General features: G+C 50.5%; 1 protein-coding gene across 5 annotated transcripts in view; it reads left to right on the top strand.

Annotated features, from left to right (window-relative positions):
• TBC1D30 (TBC1 domain family member 30) overlaps positions 1-21781 on the top strand; it is a 956754-nt gene that overhangs the window by 375817 nt on the left and 559156 nt on the right. For all 5 annotated transcript variants that reach the window (XM_069629763.1, XM_069629762.1, XM_069629764.1 and 2 more), the window contains one exon: positions 12231-12292. In XM_069629763.1, coding sequence (XP_069485864.1) covers positions 12231-12292 — 62 coding nt within the window. The remainder of the gene's footprint in view (positions 1-12230; positions 12293-21781) is intronic.

Genomic DNA, 21781 nt, shown 5'->3' with positions numbered 1-21781 from the left:
TGCATTTGGCTTTGGTCTTCAGGCAGATTCTCATCACAGGGGCAAGAATATCCAGAGTATCAGATATAGCAGAGTGGAGCAAGGAAAGGGCTGTGTCAGGGTGAGTCAGCCAAAGGGGAAGGAGGCCGTGAGAAAGTGGCTGCAAAAGCCTCAACTGACACGTGCTTCATGGGTCGGATGACCGAAAAGGTGGGTGGCAATGATGTTAGTGTCTTGGCTTGAGGGGCAGAGAGGGTGAGGTGGGAGGAAAGGAGAAAGTGATCACTCCAGGAGAGAGGAGTGGTGAGAGGGCAGAAAGGGGAAGGTCTGCGGAGATCAGAACATCGAATGTGCCCTGCAGAGTGAGTTGGGCCAGAGGGGGGAATAGAGAGAGTCTCAGATGTCGCGAAAGAGTCCAGAGGGAAGACAGGGAGCATAGGATAGATTCAGAACCAGGAGGAACTGGCGTCTGTGAACGTTGACTTGCGTGCGGGTTGGTTGTGCAGCCCGCTTGTTGTAACCGTAAGGGCAAGACTCTGTGCCTCGGATGTGTATTAGTGTTTATGTTGGATGTGTAGGTCTCATGCGGTTAGGGTGGAAGTACAATTACAGTTGTGTGCACTGGTTTGTTGTAACTGTAAGGGGGTTTTAGTGTCGTGGTTGTTTGGTAGATGAGTGTATGTGTTGGTGTGCATTTGTTTGTGTCGAGGTTGGGGATTTATGGATTATGTGCACTGGTATGTTCCGCCTGTGGTTAGGTCCAAAGTCTATAAAGTTTGTTGAGTGCAAGGGTAATTGATTCTAGGTATGTGTAGTGTGGCTAGCCCATAGTCGTCTAGTGGCTTGGATTATGTGCGAGGAGCAGGGGGAGGATTGGTTAGTACATTGGTTAATCTTGACGGTACCTCCAAAGTATGTCTACAGCGCAGATCTGGTTGCCGCTCAGTGGGACCCCCAACACTCCCAGTTGTGGTCAGTTGACCATCCCCGCCACCTCTCAAATGCAGGGGTTAATTTCCCCCGCTAGTTCCTCTGAGTGCAATAGATTGGTTGCACCTAGTAGGTTTCTAGTTACTCGGTAGGAATTATTTGTATTAATTGTGCTTCGACTAGCTGTGGGATTGACTGCTAAACGGATGTATGGCTGGTTTCCATAAATTTACATGAACTGATGCACAACAGCATTACCCTCATTATCTGGGGTGACAAATGGTTAGTCTGTTTGCTTCAATTGAACGCGTTACATGGCTGGTCTTTCCTGAATGCATAATTGATGCTCCTGGGCCTTTCCTGGAACCTGTTTAATGTGTGGCAGGCTTTTCGAGGGGATTGGGTCCTCCGACGTATTCCATATCTATGACAGTAATCACCACAGCTGTGCTGCTTCGGAAAATCTTTTGGCGTCTGCATCCTGCGTCGATGACGTCGATACGCCGTCCTCGAGGACCTCCTCCGACGGCTGACGTCACCAGATGTTATAAGTAGGACGCACGACGCCCGTAGCCTCAGTTCCGTTTTTTCCGCAAACGTGTTTGCTTCGGAGACCTCGGCGCGCCTCCACTCTTTGGAGTTTCTGTTCTTTCGGTTCTTCGAACCTGTTCGTTTGTGAAAGTTTATTGGGATGTCTTCCTCTTCTTCCACCCCGCGTCCGGGCTTCAAGAAGTGTGGGGACTGCGGGTCCAAGATGTCGATGACAGACTCGCACAACACCTGCCTCTGCTGCCTTGGGGAGGCCCAGGATATGGATGATGGTGTCAACTGCCAGTCGCTTACATCCAAGGCCTTGCGGGAGCGTAAGAAGAAGCTGTCGGTCGGTAAGGTGTCCAAGCCCAGGAAGTCGAGGTCCACTGGGCTTTCGACAGACGATTCGAGGGGCGACTCGCTGCATCGTCGTCGTAAGTCTATGGGGTCTCGGTCCCGGAATGGGTCCCGCCACTCCTCTGCCTCTTGGAGGCATTCTCAGAAGTGCAGTCATCGGTCGCCTTCCCCATCCTCATCCGAGGACTCTGCCCGTCGGCGTGCCGCTTATCCCACCAAGCGTTCATCTTCGGTAAGAAAATGTTGGCGCTTCTTGAGTCGCAGGGCTCTGTTCCATCCGTGCCTTCGAGAGGGGTCGGCCATGAACCTACTATAGACACTGCTCGTACGCCTTCGGGCTCGGGTGGTCGGCACGATTCATGGGAAAGGTCCCGCTCGGACAAGGGGAATCGTTCTAGTCATGCCCGTTCCAGGTCCCGGTCCTCGACATCCTCGAGACCGCGTGAACCGGTGAAGTCTTTGAAGAAGACATCGACGCCTGTGGCGCCAAGGTCGTCGACTGACTCTCTCGAGGCCCCGCCTCCGAGGAAGTCGTCGACGTCATCGACGCCTAGGCTGTCGAGAGACCCGCTCGGGGCTCCGGCCTCGAGGCCTGTGTCAAAGCCGTCAATGCTGTCGGTGCCGTGCTCGACGCCGATTCTCTCGACGCCCTCAACGCCTTTCGAGGCTGTTTTGTCAGAGGTTCTCTGTGGCACGGTGGAACCCCCTAGAAAGGCTCTGGCCAAGGCAAAGAATGTCTTTGTCCCTTATTCTGTGCCCACATTCCAGCCTCTGGATTACATTTCGGAGGTGGATGAGGATTCTGAAGATGGGTTGGTTCCCGACACGGTACCAGACGACATCATCTCTGGTCATAGCCAGATTGAGGCCCTGCGTCAGTCGCTGCACGACGCCAGCGGTCTGGACACCTCTCCGGAGGTGGAGTTCTGTAGGCCTGAGCCTGGCACCCATGCCGAGTCCTCATACCGGCGCCTTATGTCGAGGGTCATGGATTATTTGGGGTGGTCTGCGCCACCAGTTGATTTTGTGCAGGATGACCTGACGGATATCCTCGACCAAGGTCCACCAACTGACCCGGTACTGCCATTCCATATGGCTCTGCAAAGAAGGGTGGCAGTGAGCAAGTCTTTGCTGCGAAAATACCGTCCAGCCAGTAGCGACCCCTGCTTCTTGACCACGCTCCCCACTCCGGAGAGTTTGGTGGTGCAGGCGTCGTATCCTACCATCCCTCCTGATTGGGACAACATGGTTTTGATGGCTGGGCGAAGAAAGTGTTTTCTTCAGGGGGTATGGCTCTTCAGGCGGCCAACTCCATATGTGCCTTGTCGCGTTTCACGCACACTCTGTGGAACTGTATTTCCTTAGCGGCTGAACTTATTCCCGAAGGGGACGAACGGGCTGGTTTTCTTGCTATTATTCAGGATGGCAAGGATGCCATGTGTGAGTCCGTTCAGTCGGGTTTGGACATGGCAGACTGTGTCAGCCGGTCCATGGCGGCGAGCACCGTAATACGCAGGTTTGCGTGGTTGAGGAAGTCGAGGTTTGCTCCTGATCTGCAAGCCAGGCTCCTTAACATGCCCTTTGATGGTGAACATCTTTTTGGCAGCAAGGCTGACGAGAGCCTTGAGGTTGCAGACCTCCAAAGCTGCAGCGAAGTCGTTGGGCGCTGCAGTCCGCCAACCTCCGCCTTTTCGTCCTAGGGGACAGCTATGGAGGGGAGGTTCCTTTCGTTATTACTCATGCTTTAGTAAAGCGAGAGGAGCTGCGAGTCAAAGGGGCCACCGTAGGAGTGCCAGAGGTGGAAAACAAGGTACTCGAGGTGCCAAGGCCGCTCGGGCTGTTGCCTCTTTGCCATCAGGTAATGCCGCAGCTGCTTTAGCTCAGTCATGAGGCCATGTCCCATGGTTCGCCGGGTGGGGGAAGCCTGGCGCAGCATCTAGTCGAATGGCTTGCCATTACTTCAGATGTGTGGGCTCTGGAGATCATAGCCCACGGCTACTGTCTTCCCTTTCGGCAGAGGCCTCACGACAATCCACCAGGGAATCTCTTTGAAGAGTCCGGATCCGCTCCTTGCGCAGGAAATTCAAGCCCTGCTGGAGAAAGGCGCCATAGAACTGGTACCTGTAGCGGAGAGGAACAAGGGATGGTAGTCCCCTTATTTTTTGATTTCGAAGAAAGACAGGGGATTGAGACCCATCATGGACTTGCGCGGTTTTAACAAACTCCTCAGGAAGGACAAGTTCAAGATGGTTACTCTCTCTCAAGTCCTCCAAGCCCTTCAACTTCAGGACTGGTTGGTGTCTCTCGACCTCAAGGACGCTTACTTTCATGTACCGATCCATCCCAAGCACAAGAAGTTCCGTGAGGTTCGCGGTTGGTGACTCGCGCTTTCAGTTTCGGGTCCTGCCGTTCGTATTGATCTCCGCCCGAGGGTTTTCACCAAGCTCATGGTGGTGGTGGCAGCGTATCTCAGGAAAGGGGGATTCACGTCTACCCCTACCTGGACGATTGGTTGATCAGGGCGCACTCTCCCGAGCAAGTCCTGGATCATCTGTCCGTCACCTGCCACTACCTTCACAAGCTGGGCTTCTCCCTCAACTTAAAGAAGTCCCACTTGACGCCAACTCTGCGGCTCCAGTACATCAGAGCAGTGCTCGACACATCCCTGGGGCAGTGTTTTCCTCCCCAGGTGAGGGCTCATCACATTCATCAGATGGTGCACAAGTTTCAACATTCCCAGAGTTTCCCAGCGTTAGAGTTCTTGCGGTTGCTCGGCCTCATGGCATCCTGCATTCTTCTGGTGCCAGAGGCTCGACTGCTGATGAGATCTTTGCAGTGGGCACTCAAGATGCATTGGTCACAATCCTCCGGCAGGATGTCGGACCCCGTTCAGGTGCCGCCCTCGGTCGCCCAGGACCTTCTGTGGTGGGCCGTCAAAGGCAATCTGATGAAGGGGGCTTCGTTTTGGCTTCCCTGGCTGGAGGTGACGATCGTAACGGATGCATCCCTCACGGGATGGGGAGCTCATGCCAACGAGTTGACAGTCAACGGTCGTTGGTCTCCGTCGGAGTCCAGACTCCATATCAATCTGTTGGAGCGGAGGGCCATCCGGCTTCCCCTGAAGGCTTTTCTGCCGACTTTGCGAGGAAAGAATGTCCTGATCCTGACGGACAACACAGTGGCCATGCACTACCTCAACAAAAAGGTGGGGGAGGCAGGGTCACTTCCTCTGTGCAGGGAGGCGATGCAGCTATGGTTCTGAGCCATCCAGCAGGGAATTTCGATCTCAGAAGTTCATCTGGCCGGAGACGAAAACGAGACAGCGGACGCCCTGAGCGGGCAGAGCGCGAACTCTCACGAGTGCGAGTTGGCTCAGGAGATTCTCCTGGAGATCTTTGCCCTTTGGGGGACCTCTCAAGTGGATCCCTTCGCCTCCAGTGTCAACCGGAAGTGCGAAAGGTTCTACTCGCGGGAATTTCCTCCAAGAGGAGCCTTAGGAGACGCGTTCGTGGTGGAGTGGTCCTTCCCACTGCTGTATACGTTTCCTCCAGTCCCCGTCATCCCGCAGGTGCTGCGGAGGTTACGGAGGTTCGGTTCCCGGATTATCCTCATTGCTCCGGCATGGGCTCGGAGGACGTGGTACCTGGACCTTCTCGACTTGTCCATCTGCCCTCCACGTCGTCTTCCCTACCGAGACGATCTGCTCTCACGGGAGGGGGTCAGGTTCTCCATCCAGAGGTCAGATCCCTCAACCTTCACGCTTGGCTCCTGAAAGGTTGAGGTATAAAGATTTGGACCTCCCTGAAGACGTGATGGAGGTGTTGCTTTCGGCCAGACGGCCGGCAACAAAGTCCCTGTACCGTTGCCGTTGGAGAAAGTTCTGCGACTGGTGCAGGGTTAAGAATGTGGATCCTTTTTCATGCGACATTCCTGTGGTTCTGTCTTTTTTGCTTTCTTTGGCCCACATGGGCCTGCAAGTGGGTACCGTAAAAGGTTACCTGGTGGCGCTGTCCATATTTAAGCGCTCCTCTGAGGAGTGTTCTTATTTTAAAAATCCTTTAATTTCTCAGTTTCTGAAAGGGCTCACCAATGTGTTCCCTCCGTCACCTTTCCACGTGCCCGGTTGGGACTTGAACCTTGTTCTCAAGTTTCTGATGGGTGCTCCATTTGAACCTTTACATTCTTACCCTTTGAGACTGTTAACTCTTAAAACTGTATTTTTAGTTGTGGTCACTTCCGCGTGCAGAGTGATAGGTTAGACCCTAGGAGAGCTTTAAGTTTCTACATTTCACGTATGTCCCGGGTCAGAGTGGACGATCAGCTCTTTATTGGTTACGCTGGAAGGCATTTGGGACAAGCTGTCACTAAGCAGACTTTGTCTAGATGGATTATCTTGGCAATTTCTGAATGTTACCGCTTGGCGGGTAAGGACCCTCCGGTAAGCTTGTGGGCCCATTCTACTAGGGGTATGCCTGCCTCTACTGCCCTGCAGAGGGGTGTTCCTATTCGTAAAATCTGTGAAGCAGCCACTTGGGCTTCGGTCCATACTTTTGTACGTCACTACTCCCTAGATTCTATCCATGGGCAGGATATGGCCTTTGGCAAGGCGGTCCTTTACTCTGCAATTTGATTGGGCATTCTAAATTTGTATATTCTAAATTCTTTTCCCACCTCCTTACGTTGGTACTGCTTTGGGAGTTTGACGAAGGGATGGTCCGACGACGTATTCCATATCGCTACCTCCCTGCCTACCCCGCTACAGAATTTCTTTTGCGATTGCAGCTTACATTTCCGCAAGGCTTTCTGTGGTCATACTGGCAGAAAATTGGTGCCACACGTTCTGGGGAAAAAACTACAACTGAGGCTACGGGCGTCGTGCGTCCTACTTATAACATCTGGTGACGTTGTCCGTCGGAGGAGGTCCTCGAGGACAGAGTATCAACGTAATCGACGCAGACGCCGAAAGATTTTCCGAAGCAGCTCAGCTCTGGTGATTACTGTCATAGATATGGAATACGTCGTCGGACCATCCCATCGAAAGAACGTTACCAGATAAGAGAGTAACTTGTTCTTCTTGGCTGATCTCTCTAGCTGTGGTGCACAAATTGGGGGGTGAGGGGTGTGGGGTATTTTGGTGGTGTTTGATTTGTCTGCTATTGTCCTTTGTCTGTGACATTGTCCCTTAGTGCGTTTCTTTACGTCCTCTTTACTTTTGCTGCTGATGTCCCTTTGTGCTTGTTATTGGCAGTTGAATAACCATGTTCTTAGTTGTTTCCAGAAGGTGGGGTGGTCTTCTGTGGTTCTAATTTCCATGGGCATTGTGTTCCATACGTTAGCAATTAAGCGTGTGAATACAGTTCCTCTGAAATTGTCTATTTTTGCATTGTTTTGTCTCTATTTGTAGGTCGTTGCTTTATTTTGGGTCTTTTGTTGGTTGGTAGTGGCTTATCTTGGCCTGGGGAAATTCGGCTCCTTGTCTGTGTAAGGATTTATGGGCAATGCAGACGGGCTTAAACTTGATGTGTTTTTTTTTTTTACTGGTAGCCAATCTAAGCTTCTCAGTGCTGGAGTGATGTGGTCTCTTCTGTTTAATCTCAAGAGAATCCTAGCTGCCGTGCTCTGGAAACATTGACGTTTTTTGACATGTCTCTCAGGCATTCCTAGGTAGAAGCTGTTTGTGTAGTCGATTCTTGTTAATATCGGGGGTATGCTTGGAAGGTCTCCATGTGGAAAAGAGAGGGTATGGGAGCAACCCCATGAGGAGTCTCAGGAGATGGGAACACTTTTTTGTGATTGTGTCGACTTCCAGTTCAAGGGATAGTCTGTTGTCCATGAGTATTCCTAGGTTATTTACCTCATTTGATGTTTCCGGTTGGGTTCCCATGCCTGGCTGCTGGTCCAGTAGTGGGTTTGTTGCATTGAGTTTTGGCCGGGTTCAATTTGAGATGGTTCATTGTTATCCAGTTGTAGATGTCTGTGAGACAATTGTTGAGGCTGTTAGGCTATTCGGTCGTGGTTATCTTCACAATTAGTGTGTGTTGTCTGTGTATTTGTAGTAGTGGGGTTGAATGATTTTCATCAAGGGGGACTTGTAGATGTTGAAGAGTTGGGGGGGAGAGGCTGGATCCTTGTGGAAATCCATAGGAGATGTTTTTGGTGTTAGAGGTGAAAGGTGATATGTAGGTTCTTTCGGTTCGATTCGTGAGGAAGGAGGAAAGCCACCCTAGAGCAAATTCTTTAATGCTGCATTCCAATAGTCTTTTTATTAGTGTTGTGTGGCTAATTGTGTTGCATGCCGCAGAGATGACCAGTAGTACGAGGGCAGATTGGGTGCCGTTGTCTGCATTTATTTTACGGTTCTCCCATATGGATAAGAGTGCTGATTCTGTTCCTCTTATTTGTCTGAAACCAACTTGCGAGTGATCAAGTGTGTTTGTTTCAACGTATTTAAGTAGGGGTTTGTATACATGGTTCTCCAGAATCTTGCTGGGTAGAGCAGTTTGGATATAGGCCTGTAGTTGCTTGGATCTTCTGCACTTTCTGTTTCATTTTTTTATCAGCGGTTTGATGTATGCTGATTTGAAGGCTTTTGATAAAATTCCTGTGATTAGCGACAGACTCATTAGGTGTCGGAAATGTGATGCTGGCGTTTTATGGTTGAGGACTCCGCCTCCAAGGGGGATGATTCCTCTACTCTAGCTTGCATATAAGCAGTTCTTGCTCTTCAGCTCATTTTCACCAGCTGACTCTCTTCACGTGTCGGCCCAATGAGGCCTTTATCTTTCTCCCTGGGAGGAGCAGAAAGAGTTCATTGGTTTTGCCCTTTGGGCAACATGTACAGGTATGAAACCATGCAAACCAGGGTCCTTGTTATTCGGTGCTTTGTTCCACTCCCATATAACCAACCAAAACGTTGGGGCATTCTTTGTCCCCTACTGGGGGTCACCTCAGTGGTATCCCGCATGCTGTTTCAATTTGGGGCTGTTAAGCGGAGCAGGTTCACCTCCCTAGTCCCAAAGGGGGTGGCTCCCTCCTGGGGAAAAGGGACAAATTCCCTGGATTCGTCACACAAGCCTTTGACATTCTTGGAATAAATAACCATGCCTGTAAGCCCAGAAGCCTGTTTCATTGCTGGCCTTACCTCAAGCTACCCCCTCAAGAAAAATAATTTTAAAAAAGCAAATCATTTATAGTTTAAGTTAAGTGCATGGTTATTGGTGGGGCCCAGTTAAAGCTCACTTTTGAAAATACTAAAAATAAGTGTGCATTGAGGGACAGGTTGACAAATCTTAACAACTTGTTTAATTGTTGGTCCATCCAATTGTTTGCTCTATTAACAACAATGAATTATGATGATTTATTATGTCATGAAAGTAATACACACAAAATCTCACCATGACATGCTTGGCTTGCTGTCTTCTACATGGGCTGTCCTACATAACATCTGCAATTTCTATCCGTCAAAATAGTAAAAGAAAAGTACAATGCAGTACACGCTTCAACCGAGTGTGACAAATAAGCGCATGCCTGTCAAAGTAATTGCAAATCAGGGCTAATTTGACCTTGGTCAAATACGCCAAACTATTACAAGGTATTCTAAAAGCTAAATCAAAGGGATATTTTCTTAGTCTGTGATCTTGATGCAGTTGTCCACACTCAGGTAGGGTCACAGTGGTCTGTGTCGTTTTAGGGTGATGGTGGGGCTATGCAAATTACCGACATCATTTTTGGAAGGAAAGCTGTGGGGGCGTGGGGAATGGTGTTTGACCCTCAAACCCACTGAAAAAATGGCATCCATGCTGGGGTGAGGAGGTAAGTTGGGGTATGAGGGGCTGCAAAATGTGGGGCCGGTAGCAGCTATGTGCAACTGGCGGAGGGGTACAGGCTGCCTGGATAGAACCCAGGTAGATCCTGTCGTTTCACGCCTGCGTTCCTGGCCTTCTGATTGCCCAGCACCTTTCCATGCTAAAACATGATTAAACGTCAAAGGTATTTTACCAATTGTGTTTATAAAGAGCATTCTTTGTCAGACGACTGCTTCAGAGTGCTTAGCAAAGAGATTGTATAGAGGGAGGGGTTGAAGCAAAAGGTGTGTCTCTTTAGAGGACCTCTTTCTAGTAAGAAATAGGATGTGTACACAGTATTTCAAGTGCCTAATAGGCATGTTCCATCTTGGATACAATGCTGGGTACGTTTCTAGCAGACGAGTATAGAGATTATGTATGCAATCAGGGCTTAATGGATCATTGTGTCCGTTAGTGGTCGGGTACATATGATATAAACGCATCACAAGAACTCTTTATATAACATACCTTAGGTGGGGTGGGGGTGCAACATGAATTGCACATGAATATGCACTCTCGCGCTTAGCGATTGAACATCTCTCTGGACAAGGCTCAGGACAGTCCGACCACTACATTGGTGATTGGCGCAGAATAAAAAACTTGCAACAAAATATTGCAGTTCATTAACATTGAGGGTAAAATGGCCAAAGCCTACAGGTTACAGACTATTCATCTCTAGGCACACCTATAGACTTAAAACCATTCATATCAGAGGTTGAATAGACAATGAATACACATTTTGATCAATTTGAATAGGTCCTACAGGACCTATAGGAACTATATCTTCGGTCATTGGTAAGCTATTTCTGTAAAATGAAACGATTGAGCTTTATCGTGTAGACTGAAAGAGCTGGGTCTAGGTTCAGACATTTTGCTATGGTGTCCCAGATTGTAGTGCTGCATTCTGTCACAGATGGAGTCTGGATGTTCTTAAGGCCAAGGGCTGATTGAAGTGTCTTTATTTTGTATAACTCAAAGCTACAGAATCTGGATGGTAAATGGATAAAATGTGGCACACTAAAGGCCGCCCGCTCTGGTCTCCGTGGGCTTTACACCTCCCTAGCCCAGGCTTTCCTATATCGCATGTTGGCAATTAGAGGTAATAGGAATAACTACTATCTACGTTGTATCTGCTAGGATGATGGCCTAAAGCCCTTAGCCTTCACTAGCTTACTCCCTATGTGGTGGCTCTGGTGGAAACCTATCCTGACTAATCCCTGGGATTTGTATTTCAATATCAGTCTAGTGAATTTACACATGCACAGTTTCGCTCTGTGTCTCTTCGTGTGCTTGCGTTCCTTTCTCTGATGTTCCTGCTCCTCACGCCCTTTCTCCTCCCACTTCCTTACTCCGCTCGCTCGTTCTCCTTCTCTTCCCCTTGTCTACTCCTTCCTTCTGTCCCTCGGATGGTCATAAAATCTCCTAGCTCATCCCGCCCTCACTACTCTTCACCCCCAAACAACTCCTCTCCTCTCTGCTCTCCTCTCACTACTCTCTAGGCTCCACTCACCTCTCACCCTTTCTCCTCGCTCTACCCCTGCTGCAGCCCCCCATCTTCTTCTCTCATCCTTTCACCTCGTAGACTTCCACAGGCACTCCTTTTGCTCTCACTCACTTATTCTTCTCTTTCTCTCTAATACCACTCACACCTTCTAGCAACCATATGTGCACTCAATCAGGTTCCACTCTCCCTCACAACCAACACCTCGCCTGCAACAATCTCCACCACAGTCCTCTCAGTGCGCTGCCCTCTACTGTCCTTCCTCTGCCTAGTCTCTTGGTTCGCCTCCACTTAGCCGACCTCACCCAAACACCACTCACTCCTTCTGTCTCTTGCAGGGTTTTAATACATCTGACTTTAGCTGGTGGCCCCCGACCCCTCTTACCATTAGCGTGTCTTCTGTGCTGTTTCTTGGGCCCAATCTCATCATGCTATTTCTACCAGGCTTTTGCTCAGTGGCAGGAAGCTTTAAAATCCCTGCTTAGTCCATACTCTCTTTCCGTGCTTAGTGTTCTAGTTGGTCTTTCCTAGGTGGGTTCTTTCGGCTGTCACCATTGCAGAGATGCAGTGAGTCTTGTTTAATGTAGAAATGGTTTGCTGGACCCTTGCTGGTGTTTTCGTCTTGTTTGTGAAGCATTGTGACTTCCGTTTGCTGCAGTGCCTCCTGGTACAGGTAGTCCTGAAATGAGCGAAATAGAATTCTGTGCAGGATAGGTTATGGCAGGCTTTGGGTGAGGGACTGTGGTACCTTCAACATGCAATGATGCACCTAATGGGGGTGGGGGAGGGAGGTCAGAGACTGAGTCCCTTCCAATTCCCTGACCCCACCTCTGAGGTAGGACTGGCTCTGGTGAAAACTCTGTTAAGTGCCTTACCCTAGGCAGAGAGAGGTCCCTCTGTCTCCTGCCCCTTCCCAACAAGGTCAAATTCCTTCACCTGTCACAATTACCAGCAGTATTGGTTTGTGGTTAATGTAATGAAACCTATACTCGATTTAGTCTTCTGAAGTTAATTCATACAAATTTTACATACAATGCTATCTTTGATGCTTTTTGCCATATCTAATAAACCATGTCTTTTTATTTCAGGCGTTGACACAAAGTTGAAGTTCACTCTTGAGCCATCTTTAGGACAACATGGATTTCAGCAGGTAACTTTTTGTTTTTGGTCTCCTACGAGCCATCTTCTCAAGTTTTAGATCTAAGTATTGGGGTAGGGACTTTATTCGACATTGGCCCCGGAACCTCTTCACATATTCATAGTGCATGTTGAGCTGTTTGTGTGCCATGTGCTTTTTGTAACTTCTCGTATCATTCCATTTATTTTAATACATATACTCCAATGTCCATATGAAGTCAATGTACTTCTTTAGACATACTATAAATAGGTAGGCAACATTCGTTTGGATTTAAATCAACCACAGGATCCTTATTTAAGCGATGGTAGATGCTTGCGGGTACTTTTTCAAGTAATTCATGTTTGAAAAGTAGCATATTTTATGCTGTTTTTTTATTGTAAATTCTATTTTCCACTAATCTCCTTCTCTTGCGCTTTATTGGAAATTACTTTCCTGGAAATCAATAACTAGTTTTACATAACGCTTACAGACCCCTATTTTGTTACTGCACAGGAGGTTTGTGTTTTTAGTCGCTATCGATGGGAGCGGTTTGCTTACTTTTGATTGGTACGCTTTTTGCATATATCCAACTTGTTTTTTAGCGCTTTAAAGGTACTCTTATTTTTTACAAAGCCAACCAAGCATTACTATTTTAAGCAGGTCCGCCCCTAACTCGTGAAATATGACATGTCCCTGCTAAAACCGTGTCGCTGTATTTCAACAGTGTCTTTTCGTTCATTGTCCTATGGAGAGGCACGTTGTTCTATTTCTCCCATGCACATCAGCCTCATTAAAGCAAACTACTTGTGGGGAGGACACCCACCCAGGAAGCAGCCCGGCAGCACATAGAAACCTAGACACAGAAATTATTAGACTTGTAGACAGACACTATGGGCCTCATTACGAGTCCGGTGGTAACCGTGCCGGAAATTCCGGCAGGTTACCCGCGGACTCGTATTACCATTCCGCCTCTGTGATTGCCAGAATCACCGTGGCATTACAACCCCGGTGACCCGGTAATACTCCTACGTCCGTCCCCTTTCCTCCATACTTGTGGGACATCTCTCCGTCCTGTGGGACGTGACCGGAGCACTTTGGAAAAAGCATCCAAATTTTTTTAAAAATGTGTCCTTCCTCTCTTTCCTGCGTGGGGCCCGGCACGCGGCCGTAACTCCGCCCACCTTGGCTCTGCCCCGCGCATCGCCCTCAGTCCTTTTCTCCGCTAGATCGGGGCCGGACGCACTTGCATCCTCTGAAGATTTTCTTCCCTTTTTTCCTCTCTGGCTCTCGCTAGCGTTTGTCTTCTAGTCTGTCTGTCCTTTAAATTAGACTTTCCAGACTGTTCTTCGTGTCATCGTCGCTTCGCAAGGGCGGTTCCCCATCCTCTTTGTTTAGAGTGTTTGGGTCCGGAACACCGTTGGGACTCCTGTTTTCACTGTGTCTCCCTTTCGGTCCGGGCTCTTCAACGTCGGTTGGAACGGTGGGAAGAGGTGTTCCGACGCACTCCCCCCATCTCATTTTCAGGTGTTCATCGACTAGAAGAAGAAAGGCCCGGTAAGTTCTTTACTTTTCAGAGCACCCCGGCCGGGGGATACCTTCCCGGGTTCCTCTCGAGCCGGGAGGGGCGTTGATCGCTCTGTCACCGGGGTTCGCCCTGAGGTGCCTGTCGGGCCTAATAATCCTACCAGAGTTTTCTCCGAGGGTCTCCGTAAGGGGCCTGTGTACACTGGAGTAACTTCTGAGGCCCCTCCTGTGGGGGCTGTGTGTAGACCCAGTTCTGCTGAGTCACAGGGTACCGGAGCTTGCTCTGAGGCCTCTCTTCCGGCTTCCCTCAAAAACAAGACCGGGGTGCGCCCCGAGGCCTTGGCTGGGCTTGTGTTTACCGAACGGATGTTCGAGGCCCGTGCCGATAAGGCTATTACCGGGCCTAGGCCCGAGGTCCCTCGTACAGAGGCTAAGGCTACCAACAGTTCTGAGGGGCCGGGCAGGGCCCTGTCGGTGAAAGCGGTTTCTCACCATTCCCGCTCTTGTGGTGATACCAGATCTGTAGAGGGGGCAAAGAAGCAAGGTTCTTCTTTTACCGGCAGTGCCGAGGTCCTTCCTTCGAAGGCTCATTTGGCGGTTGGTATGTCGCAGAAAAATTCCAGGCCTCATAGTACCGGCTCTGCCGAGGTTCCTTATGTTGAGGCTAAAATTAAGACCCCCTGATCCATCGACGGGGACCCCTGCCTCACCTCCTCACGTGCCGCAGTTCCCCTCAGATGAAGACAAAATGGCGGCCGTTCCCGCCACGACCACGGTGGCCATTTTAGGTACTACCCCTACAACTACGCCATTGGCCTCTGGTGTAGGGTTCGGTCCTTTGGGTGAACCTAAGGTCACTTGTGCATATCCTTACCGGCCCGTTTATGATTGGAACGCCCGGATGCCTCTTCCGCACAATGTTTCGTTGCACGCAGGGGCGGCCCCTTTGATTTATGTGGATACGTCGGCGGAGGGCCCGGCGTGGCACCCTTCTCCGTTACGTCCCTGGATTTGTCCACCTCATGAGAGGCCTCCTCAGGTTCCGAAGCAATCTCCTGAGGACGCTTTTTTCGGTAAATTTCAAGCGCTTAAGCGCACCGACCCCATGAGGGAGTATTCTAAAGGGCTTTTTAAGGAAATTTGTCCACCAGCGCCCCCGGCTCCACCCGTTCCTCTGGTGGTTCCGCCGGCGCCAGTGCCTGACACGGTTCAGCAGTATCCTGACCTGTCAGATGACCCTCAAGGCGAGCAGGACAACGAGGACCTTCCCCGCTCTTAGAGCTTTTCATGACCGGTTACTGGACATGATGAATTTCTCAGATGTCCCGGTTCCTGAGGCACCTGCTCCACAGGAGGGCGTGCTTTCTGGGGCGTTCACCCTGTCTCCTTTGGAGCGTACTGGCCTTTTCCTGCAGAAGGATGTTTTGGCCGAGTTCCGAAGAGTCTGGGAGAAGTCACACTCGGGGCTTTTTGTCAATAAAAAGATTGATGCGAGGTACAGGCTGCACTCTTCGGAGGAAGTGGCCTTGTCGTCTTGTCCGCCTCCCTCCTCCACAGTGGTGGCTGCAGCAACGTTGCAGTCCAGACCTGCAGCATCCTCTTCCGCGACGGCTACTCAGGTCTTGGGAAAGGCGGACAAGCTCCTGGACTCCCTAGGGAGGAAAATCTTTGCCAATTCGGCCTTGCAGCTCAGGCAGGCCAATGCCGAATTGATTTTGGCGGGAGCTAACATGCGGATGTGGAAAGGTCTGTCGGAGTTTGAGGAGCACATTCCGGTTGAGAAGTTGGAAGATTTCAGAGGTGGCCTTTCCGATGCCATGGTCTTGGCCCAGGATCTCCTGGAGGCTGCGACTCATCACGTCGACACCTCGGCTCGGGGCATGATGCTCGGGGTTGATACCTCGAGGCAAGCGTGGTTGCATGCCACTAAGTTTTCGAAGGAAGTGCAAGACAAAGTATTGGACCTTCCATTCGATGGTAAGGAGCTTTTTCATTCTTCTACTGATGTAGAGCTCACCAAAACCAAGGATAGCACTCAGACAGCTAAATCATTGTCTGTTCTGGTTAAAGCTCCTTTCAAACTTCAGAGACCGTTATCGCAGAGTCGACCTTCTTCTGGTTTCAGGGGCTTCCTCGACCGCAAATCGCGCAGAGTGGATACTCCTGCGGGGAATAACCGCCGTAGACCACAGCGTACGTGGTATTTCTCCCGCTCTTCAGCCTCCTCATCAGGTTCAGGTGGCACCACCACCGATACACCTGCCAAATGAGGTTTTTCCGTGCTCGCACGAGACCCCGGTGGGAGGACGCATTCACCTTGGGGAGCGAGGGGAGGGCTTCTACTCCTGGCTGTTTACGGTGCCCAAACCCAACCAGGCTGGCCTGCGCACCATCCTAGACCTTTCCCAGTTCAATCTTTCCTTACCCCAAGAGAAATTCAAGATGATCACGCCCGGCCAGATTCGCTCCTCCTTGCAGGCGGGCGATTGGCTCAGCGTGGTGGACCTTCAGGATGCGTACATGCATATCCTGATTTTGGCTCCACACAGGAGGTACCTCCGTTTCTCTTTGGGAGAGGAGCACTTCCAGTTTTGGGTGCTTCCTTTTGGCCTCACCTCGGCGCCGCATGTCTTCACGAAGATGATGTCGGTGATTGCGGCCCATCTTCGTCTTCAGGGTATCCATGTGTATCCTTATTTGGACGATTGGCTTTTATGCAGCCCTTGTCCGCTGGCGGCAGCGGGCAACCTCCAGTCTCTCCTTCAGCTCCTGTTCCATCTTGGGCTGTCGGTGAACTGGCGGAAATCCTCCATGACGGTCTCTCAGGATCTGATTTTTCTGGGTTCTCGTTGGAACACGATCGACTGCAGAGTATACCTGACCGGGGACAGAATGGCGGATCTGTTGGCCACGTGTCAGATGTTTGCGCAGTCGGAGAGTATGTCGGCCTGGTGGTTCCAGAGGCTTCTGGGCCTCATGGCCTCGTGTGTGCTGGCTCTTCCTCTTGCTCGTCTCAAAATGAGGCGGACCCAAATGGCCCTTCGGAATTGATGGTGTCAGGCAGTGGACCCAGACTCCATGCGGATAATCATTCCGGATTCCATGAAAGTGGACCTGGACTGGTGGTCATCTCTCAGCAATCTGTCTGGGGGTGCGGGTTTCAGGACCGGTCCCTATGGTGACTATCACGACGGACTCCTCCCTCCTCGGATGGGGTGCGACGTTAGATCTCCTTCAGGTCTCGGACCTCGGGTCGCCTCAGGACAAGCTCCTGCACATAAATCATTTGGAGCTTCTGGCGATTTTTCTGGCGCTCAAGGCGTTCAGATCGCTCATTGTCAACAAAGTGGTCCGCATAAGAACGGACAATGTGGTGTCAATGTATTACATCAACAAGAAGGGGGGAACAAAGTCTCCCCCCCTCGTGGACCTGTCCATCCAGATTTGGGAGTGGGCCGTCCTTCATGGTGTCTGGCTGCTTGCAGTGCACACCCCGGCCCAGCTGAATTTCACAGCAGATGCCCTCAGCCGGCGGACAGTGGTCAGCTACGAGTGGGAGTTGAAGGCGGAGGTCCTCTCAGGGATTTTCTCGTGCTGGGGCACACCGCGGGTGGACCTCTTCGCAACGGCGGCGAATAAGAAGCTTCCTCTGTATGCCTCCAGGGGGGGGCTGGGAGCCTCCTCTCTGGGGGATGCTCTCGAGAATCCATGGCACAACATGAGAGCGTACGCCTTCCCGCCTCTGCCTCTAGTTCACCGGCAATTTGGAAGTTGAAGAACTCGGTGAACTGTTCTCTTCTACTGATAGCCCTCTGGTGGTCGGCCAGGTTTTGTTTCTCAGAACTCCAACACCTGTCGGTTTATCCGCTGATCAGGTTACCGGTAACTCCCGATCTTCTCTACCAGGGGGAGCAGCAGCTGTGGCACCCCCCCCCCCCACAATCGCTCAGCTTGGCGGCATGGTGTCTGAGTTCAGGTCTTTAGAGCATCTGAATTTGTCTGCGGATAACATGCGTATTATCCAGGCAGCCAGAAAACCCTCGACCAGATCTCAGTACAAGAGTAAATGGCTCAGGTTCTGTCATTGGTGTCTAGAGAAGAAATTGGATCCAAGGGAAGCCACGGTTGACAGTGTTGTCCTTCGTGTCCTCCCTAGCAGAGTCAGGGGTTCATGTTCTGTCATGCAGGACTTACCTTTCAGCGGTCTCCGCTTCTTTCTACGGATCAGTGTTCGTATTCTCTGACTAACCCAGTGGTAAAGAGGCATTTCGCTGGTTTAACACGCCTTTACCCTCCAGTTCGTAATCCGCACCCGCCATGGGACCTGAATGTTGTCCTGACGGCGCTGTGCCATAAACCCTTTGAGCCAATGGCTACTGTGGACCTCAAGTACTTGTCTTGGAAAGTGTCCTTTTTGGTCACCCTCACATCAGCAAGGAGAGTGAGGGAGCTCCAGGCATTGTCGGTGGAGCATCCTTTCTTGGTCAAGGTAGTCCTTCGAACTAATCCGGCTTTTCTGCCGAAGATGGTGACCGAATTCCATTTGAATCAATCAATCTCCCTACCGGTCTTTTTTCCGAACACCGCCTCTGAGGCGGAGAGGGTTCTACACTGTCTTGATGTCCGAAGAGCTCTTAAGTTCTACCTGGATAGGACTTTCGAGCTTAGAAGTTCTTCTCAACTTTTTGTGACTTTCGGCAACCCTCAAGGCAAGCAGGCGTCTAAGGCAACTATTTCTAGGTGGATTGCCGCCTGCATCATGGAGTCTTTCACTGTCCAAAAGCTGAAACCTCCTAAAGGTATTCATGCACACCTGGTGCGGGGCAAGGCAGCTGCGGTTGCTTTTCAGAAGTATGTTTCCTGGGAGTCCATCGCTAGGGCAGCTACTTGGGCCTCTCCATCTGCTTTCTGTAAGCCTTACTGCCTCGATATGAGTTCTAGAGCTGATGCTCAGTTTGGTCAGGCTGTGCTGAAGAACCTTTTTCAGTAAGGGGTATTTCCATCCACCCGTAGTTCCTGTAAGGAGTGCTTGCGAATCTCCCACAAGTATGGAGGAAAAGGGACGGGACGTAGGAGTATTACCAGGTTACTCACCGTAGTGACCACCTTACTCCTAGTCCATAGTCCCCTTTCCTCCATACGCCCGCCCGCCGTCCCCTCTAATAAGGTTCCTCTGTATTGGTAATGGGTCTCTGACCTGGCAAAGAAAAGGACTGAGGGGCGATGCGCGGGGCGGAGCCACAGTGGGCGGGGCTACGGCCGCGTGCCGGGCCCTGCGCAGGAAAGAGAGGAAGGACACATTTTTGGAAATATTTGGATGCTTTTTACAAAGTGCTCCGGTCCCGTCCCACAGGACGGAGAGATGTCCCACAAGTATGGAGGAAAGGGGACTATGGACTAGGAGTGAGGTGGTCACTACGGTGAGTAACCTGGTAATTCCGGAGGCGGAAATTGGTAAATCCCCATTCCCATGGAGTCCCATAGGACTCCATGGGATGGGGACCATGGAAACACTGGCTCCGTCTATGACGGAGCCAGTGTTTTCCATGTCCACCTGTAGGCGGGTGGTGTTAAACCCGCCAGGTCAGAACTGGCGGGAGTGACACCTCCCGCCTGCAGGACTCTTAATCAGCCGGTCCGGAAAGAACGGTGTTGGTGGATTTACCACCACCGTTCTTTCCGGACCGGCAGGGTCGTAATGAGGCCCTATAACTTGGCTTATGCTTGAAGTCTGCTACACCCAGGTCATTATTAATGTTAGAGGGCCAAATGAATAGAGGTACAGTCCCTTAGATGAGCGCACCTGCTTACTTCTGTCACCAAGATGGCGGCCACCTAATAGGACGCGCAGGAGCTTTTTAACATTTCTGGGGCACATTCTATGTTCCTGCATGTGTTTGGTGTCCAGCCACCCCTTCCAAGCCTACCTCGGGTTTCTTTTGAAGCAATGAAGCCCCCACCATTGGACTCCATTAGCTTGCAGGAGACTGCTGCCCAAGTTAGTAATCCCAAGCTGAGGCAAGGGCCTCTAACGAGGGCGAAGGCCACCTAGAACACAATAAAGGCTGATGTTAAGGCTTGTAATGCTATCGGAGCTTGTGCAAGGGGGGAGAATGAGATGCCTAACCTGAGGCTTGCAGTGACACAGCTGGTCCAACTCTCCCTTGCGCAGTGGCCATTGTACATGCATCCCAAGGGAAGCTTGGAATGCAGCCTTTACATGTGGTTACAGCCTCTATTGCATGCATGCATACAGTGGTCTGCAAATGTTTACTCTCCAGATGTTTTGAACTACAACTCCCATCAGCACCACCAGTATTGTCCGTGGCGAGGGATCATGCAAGTCGTAGTTTGAAACATCTGGACAACCACAGGTTAGAGAACCTGGGGCTAGAGAGCTGGAAACATTGAGATGATCAAAGGAGAATGGTGGTTAGAGCCTTCGTTCTACACGTTCTTATTTTGTAAGCTTTAAAGAAAACCTGTTCGGATCCTTAATTAATGAATTGGTTTTGCTCAGCAGATTAATAGATGAGACAATACAAGCATGCCCACCTATCTCAGTTCTGCATGATCGACAGGGAAACTGTGGTAGATGGCAGTTTAGGAGCTTAAGACACAGGATAATGACATTAGTTGACCTCTTGGTTCCAGCAGCTCAACATGCCTTATTCTGGTGGTAGGTGACCATATAAGAAACCAACGCATACCGTTGTCACCACACTATCTTTTGGCAGGTGTTTCCTGCCATTTAATCGGCTCATTCACCCATCAAGCCACTTACATACGCATATGTCAATGGGCTCTCACCTGCCAAAACCAAAATCGGGTGTTTTCACTGGACATCGGGCCACCAAAGGTTGAGAAGTTTGGCTTAACGACTCCAGAGAACTTAGTATCACAAGGTGCCTCAATTGGTTGAACTTCTTCCCCGCTCCTGTTGCAAGAATAGAGCCAACCCACTGCTGAGCTCTCCAGAAAGATCTTAGCCAGTGCAGCAGCTCTTCTCGACTCAGGCCCAGCGTGAGGCGATGGCGTCATCCTGCCGCGATGACCCACATCTCCCCGTCTTGTGGGTGAACTGATCAGTCTCTGAGGGGCAGATCCGGGTGCAGAGCGGTTTGGTGCCCCCTGACCCTGCAACTGCCCCCACCCTCGAGGCCTGCAGCCGATCTGGGGCAGTCTTGGAATTGACATGGGCAATGTATAAGCCTCCGTGCACACAGTGCTAGCACCTGGGTAAGACTGAAGAGGACACAGTCTCAAATGGCACAACCGAGGCCCACATCCCTAAATTAGAGTCCTTGCTCATTTCTGTGCTCCACATTGTGCCATTTCGCCAGTTGCAGGGCCATTTAGGGGGCCTAACAGAATTTTCAGGGAGGAGCATGGCTACTAGAATTTAGGAAGTCTGTGACCTTGCGGCTGTTTTCAAGTCTGCCTTGGTTCCGCTGTCTTCGTACTCACCTATGCCTGACTGAACTTTATCATTCCAGGGCTGCAGTCATAGCTACTGTTTAGCTTCATGTCATGAGGGTCACCTACCTCCAGGCAGCAGCAATCGTAATCTTGAAACTGTGTCTTTTCATTATAAGTAAGACCCTACATTTCCCAGCATGCACCGCTTTGGGGGAAACTATATCCTGGCAATGGGTCCTGTTCAGAATAGTCTAGCCCCTTTCCTGCTCAGAGAGGAGACTGCCTCATCTGAATCTTTTGTGAATGGTTTGGGCTTCGATTACTAAGAAATATTCCTTATGCAGTCCTTTTTTTGGCCTTTACGTCAACTTTGTCAACAGTACCTCCTTTCCTGTGCATCATACTTCAAAATAGCCATATTAGGTTGCCCACATGTGGCTCTCCAAACTACGACTACCATGATCCCTCACCATTGACTATGCTGGTTAAAGTTGATGGGAGTTGTAGTCTAAAACATTTGGAAGAGCAAAGGTTATAAAGCCCTGTCCTAGTGCATCATAGGTTGGTTGTATTCAAAGG

This window comes from Ambystoma mexicanum, chromosome 12 (genome assembly GCF_040938575.1).
Source record: "Ambystoma mexicanum isolate Mex_15411 chromosome 12, UKY_AmexF1_1, whole genome shotgun sequence".
NCBI classification, from domain to species: Eukaryota; Metazoa; Chordata; class Amphibia; order Caudata; family Ambystomatidae; genus Ambystoma; species Ambystoma mexicanum.
The sequence above is the reverse complement of the archived record's forward strand: the minus strand, read 5'-3'. Positions and strand labels throughout refer to the sequence as shown.